General features: G+C 35.5%; 1 protein-coding gene across 1 annotated transcript; it reads left to right on the forward strand.

Moving 5' to 3' along the window:
- Positions 1–1,071: 1,071 nt before the first annotated feature.
- LOC109011435 (G-type lectin S-receptor-like serine/threonine-protein kinase LECRK3) lies at positions 1,072–3,669 on the forward strand. The gene has a single exon (XM_018992650.2). The coding sequence runs from the start codon at positions 1,225–1,227 to the stop codon at positions 3,559–3,561; it is 2,337 nt and encodes a 778-aa protein (XP_018848195.1). The 5' UTR covers positions 1,072–1,224; the 3' UTR covers positions 3,562–3,669.
- The last annotated feature ends 1,550 nt before the right edge of the window (positions 3,670–5,219 follow it).

The following is a 5,219-nucleotide window of genomic DNA, read 5'->3' on the forward strand; positions in this document are numbered from 1 at the left end:
TCACAAGTCCTTTTACATAAATAATGAATGTCCTTCTTCATCCTAAGAAAGGACTACAAGTTATGTGATACATTCATTTTTAATTTGATTGTGCTCTTGTCTAATGTAAAATATTTTTAAGGAACTCATATATATTATCAAAATATGTATAATTTTGTGTGAACATGTTATTTCTGAAATGCATATATACCATTGTGGGTCTTTTTCAATCGCATTGTTGGGCTTTGGCCATAGCAAAACATCAACAAGGAGAATACCGAGGTGGCTGGTCCACCAGAGTCAATAAAATGTTTTAAAAATTATATAGATAATAGATTAAATAAAATTGTATTTTTTCTTTGGGATAATTTTTGGCAACTTTTATATTATCTTTTTTAAAGTCTTTATAATTAATTTGGGACTAATGAAAAAAGGGGTACATTGAAATTTTTTGCTAATTTTAGGGGTGATTGTCAGAATTGATGGTTTGAAAGAAAAATTGCAAATGGAGTGATAGAATGAGAGGTAGTGTATTTTTCCTGAAAATATGTATGTCCTAATAAAAATCTTTGATCTGGAGTATGAGTTGAAAGTCTTTGGAATTGTAAGGTCTAACATTGCGGATCCTGTTTGGAGTTGAAAAGTCCTGCAAAAGACCATCAAAGTTCTGGTTCTTAATAGAAGAGCTTGACCGGCACAGGTGGTCTCGGTCTAACATTCCAATATCCTTCTTTAGTAGATGAATCATGAATGTTCCCTATGCCTTCAACTTCAAAAATTAGTTATCTTTCGTTGACTTCCTTGCAGCCGACATATTAGGTGAATGCATTTCCAAAGTCTTATCTCCACTAACAGAGACAAAAGTGGAAGCTTATATGTTGGTCTGAATGAAAAAAATCAATTTCCTCTTATGTTGACTAAGTTCTTTATTTGAACCAGAGGGTTAGAATCAAAAGACAAGCAGCAAAATATGACTAGCTCTTTGGACTGGAATCTTGTTTGTCAATTCGTACCGAATTCAGACCTTCAAAACCTTCCTAGATGACTCAATCTTTTGCAACAAGATAGCCTTTTTCTTGAAGTGGGCTGAGTTTAAGTTATATGATTTGTTCTGTCTGTAATCTTCCTTATGTTCATTCTGCAGCCAAGCAAGCTTCTTACTATTCTATTCTGCTGAAACAGCTTTGCATCTTCTCTCTTTTGGTTGAATAGAATTGTCATTCATCCCAAAAAAGCAATTTAATAATGCTTGTGATATTTCTTTCTCTTCTTTTGATTACCGGATTCTCTACTGCAATTGCTCAACAAAGAAATTCCAGCAATATTAGCCTCGGCTCTTCCCTCTCTCCAAATGCCAATCCATATTGGTTATCAGGTTCTGGCCAGTTCGCTTTTGGCTTCTACGAGAAAGATGACGGCTTTGCCATAGGCATCTGGTTGGAAAAGATTCGGCAAAAAACAGTCGTATGGACAGCTAACCGGGACAATCCGCCACTATCAATAAATGTCACATTGCTTCTGACAAATGATGGCAGGCTTGTCTTGGAACAAGAACAAGGCCAACAGACTGCTCTAACTAATAATGCTCTGTTCTCCGCTTCCTCTGCCTCCATGCTCAATACTGGAAACTTTGTCCTCTACAATTCAAGTTCAAACATCATATGGCAGACTTTTGATGCTCCAACAGACACTATTTTACCTGGTCAACCTCTCTTGGCGGGGAACAAGCTAGTCTCAAGCAGCTCTGAGACAAGTCATGCAAGGGGAAAGTTTCAACTTATAATGCAGCATGATGGGAACCTGGTGCAATACCCGTCAGACATTCCACCTAAAGCTAACGACTATGCTTACTGGGACTCAAAAACATTCGACGCTAGAGATAATATCTCTCTAAATCTTGATCGTAACGGTCAGCTTTTCCTACGTAATCTTACTGGCATCCATATCAAGAATTTAAACGGCCAAGGAAACACCTCTGATAATTTTTCTTTATATCGTTTGACATTGGGTTTTGATGGAATATTACGGTTATATTCCCATCGCTTGGATCAAGATAATGATAATTGGTCAATTGAATGGTCCCCTTCAAGCAGTAATTGCGATCCTATTGGTCTCTGTGGCCTAAATGCTTATTGTACTGTAAAGGAACAGAAAGCTGTATGTACATGTCCTCCAGGTTTTGATTTCTTGGACGGACGACAACCTGATTTGGGCTGCAAGAGAAATTCCAGCACAGATGGTTGCACGAGCAAGAATGGAGAAACAGTTGATATTCTTCAGGAATTGGGACGTGTTGAATGGGAAGACAACCCCTATTCTATCTTGTCATTGACCAAAACTGAGTGTAGAGAAAACTGCTCGAAAGACTGCGAATGTGAAGCCGCACTATTCAAAGAACAGGAGTGCAGAAAACAGAAGTTTCCGCTAAGATTCGGGAGAGAACGACAAGATAATTCTGGTACAACCATAATCAAGGTGAGATTTGGGAGTTCAAACACAACACAGGTAAGTAAGCGAAGAAAGAAACAACAGGGAATGGGCGTCTTAATCGGCAGCTCTGTGATTTTAGCTTTTGCAGTTGGCATTCTAGCAATTACTGGTATTCTCATTTACAGATGTCGTGTTCGGGAATATAAAAAGATCAAAAACCAAGGGAATGATGGGTTAATTGAAGAAGTCAGTCTACGGTCATATACATATGGGGAGCTTGAAAAGGCAACTAATGGCTTCACAGATGAAGTGGGTAAAGGAGCTTTTGGAACAGTTTTTAAAGGTGTCATTGACAATGGCAAGACACTCGTGGCTGTGAAGAGACTAGAGACAGTGGTGGCTGAAAGTGAAAGAGAATTTCGTAATGAGATGAAAGCAATTGGGAGAACTCATCATAAAAATCTGGTCAAGTTGTTTGGCTACTGTCATGATGGAACAAATCGACTCTTAGTCTACGAGTACATGAACAATGGTTCTTTAGCAGATTTCCTCTTCAAATCTAGAAGAAAGCCAAGTTGGGAGGAAAAAACTGGAATAGCTTTGAATGTAGCTCGAGGCATTCTCTATCTGCATGATGAGTGTGAGAGCCAGATCATCCACTGCGACATCAAACCTGAAAACATACTCATGGATGAGCAAAAGTGTACAAAAATTGCAGATTTTGGTTTGGCCAAGCTGCTGATGCCTAACCAAACCAGGACATACACTGGGATCCGTGGAACAAGGGGATATGTTGCACCTGAATGGCACAGAAACTTGCCCATAACTTTAAAAGCAGATGTCTATAGCTTTGGGATTTTGTTGTTGGAGATCATATGTGGTAGAAGGAATGTGGATGTTGATCTTCCAGAGGAGGAAGTGGTTCTTGCTAATTGGGTCTTTGATTGTTTTGAAGCTGGTGAATTGGATAGGCTGGTGAAGGATGAACAAGTGGAAATGAACAAGCTAGAGAGAATGGTTAGGGTGGGACTTTGGTGCATCCAGGAAGAACCATCATTTCGCCCTACAATGAAGAGGGTGGTATTGATGTTGGAAGGGACAGTGGAGATACCAGCCCCTCCTAGTCCTACCCCATTTTCAAGTGCCATGTAACTATGCAAGTCAATTTGAGCCTTGCACCCAAGTAGCTAAGACCCAAAAACAGCCAAATCAGAAATTTGTTCAGCTTATCAATAATCTAGTGAATAAATTTTGATGGCTTTCCTTTTCCCAAGAAAATTACTTTTTTAGTTGCTTTCCTTTTTGTCCAGCAATCCATGCAACAAGTACTCTAGAACATAAAAGGAATATGATTCTTTCTATTTTACAAAAAATGGTACTAAAATACTCAAAATTACATGATACGATTTAGAAAGATAAATATAAAATATGATTCCTAAAATAGTTAATATTATCCTTGTAAAATTCCAAATAATTATTAGTAAGAAAAAATATGTGCAATCATCAATTGTGTAATCGCTACGTAATCGCTTTGAAAAAAGTGAATAAAACATGGGATTTACATGAAAAAAATTCATTTTTTAATAGTAGACCCCCACTCTTTTTCAAAGCGATTGCACGGCTTTTCGCACTTCACAGTTGTAATATAGAATTACTCATTATTAGTTCCCTTCTTTTTGATTGGCTAATTGTTAACTAGTGTTAGAATATAAATGATTGGTAGTTTCAATAATTATCTTGTTTGTTTTCGCATATGACATGAGATGAGATAAATTGATATGAAAGTTGAAAGTTGAATAAAAATAAAATATTGTTAGAATATATTTTTTTAATATTATTTTTGCTTTGAAATTTGAAAAAGTTGAATTGTTTATTTTATTTTATATGAAAATTTGATAAAGTTGTAATGATTAGATAAAATGAAATGAAAAGTTTTGTGAAAGTGAACGAAATTTCCTAAGTATTAGTTTTGTTAGTAATAGTATCCTATAACTCATATAGTGTCCACATAGGTGGAGAAGTTACAAGCACTTCATTAACTCTCCACCACTAGGAGTTAATTAACTCCACACCACTAGCACTTAATTTCATCGAAGTTAATTAACCATCCCATTAAAAAATTTTATAAACAAGAGTTTTATGTACGTTAATTTTAAGAGTGAAAAAAAGTGAACGTACAAAATAAAAGCTCTCATATCTCTTATCAATTTCCTAGAGCAACCATATTGAGCTCTTGATCTTGAAGTGTAAAATTATTTAAGGAGACTCTAATACCTTATATGTGTAATGCCCCAATTCCGAAAGGGTCAGAGAGTTACTTTATTTCACTTAAAATCATATATCACAGTACATATATAGACTCCAAATTCTCAATGCCGTATAAAAAATTATTATTTCAAACCAACTACCTCAATATAATCAACCTCTCAAAATACAAAATCATCAAAACAAGAAAAAATTACCTAATAAAATTCGTCAATACTTATAAAAACCTTCTAAGCTTAATCCACTAAAATTAATTCATCTCACACATGCTTCATAATCTTAATCCTCAGTTGAAATATTCAGTTTATCTGAAAAATATTGTGGAGATAAGGGGTGAGTTATCAACAAATTAATAAGTAGTGAACATATATTAGTATGTATACATGATCATTTTCACATAATTCGGAATGCAGAACAAAATATTTTAGTTTCAGAAATGCAAATCCAAAAACATGTTATCAGAGCGACAGTTCAAAATGATCATATTAAAAAATATCCTTTGACATAACATGACTGAACATCATCATCATATCATATCAGAACAG

The sequence above is a fragment of the Juglans regia genome, unplaced genomic scaffold, assembly GCF_001411555.2.
Source record: "Juglans regia cultivar Chandler unplaced genomic scaffold, Walnut 2.0 Scaffold_157, whole genome shotgun sequence".
In the NCBI taxonomy this organism is placed as follows: Eukaryota; Viridiplantae; Streptophyta; class Magnoliopsida; order Fagales; family Juglandaceae; genus Juglans; species Juglans regia.

What these genes read in the sequence shown, in the direction of transcription:
- LOC109011435 (XM_018992650.2), top strand. Translation starts at nt 1,225, where the DNA reads ATGCTTGTGATATTTCTTTCTCTTCTTTTGATTACCGGATTCTCTACT.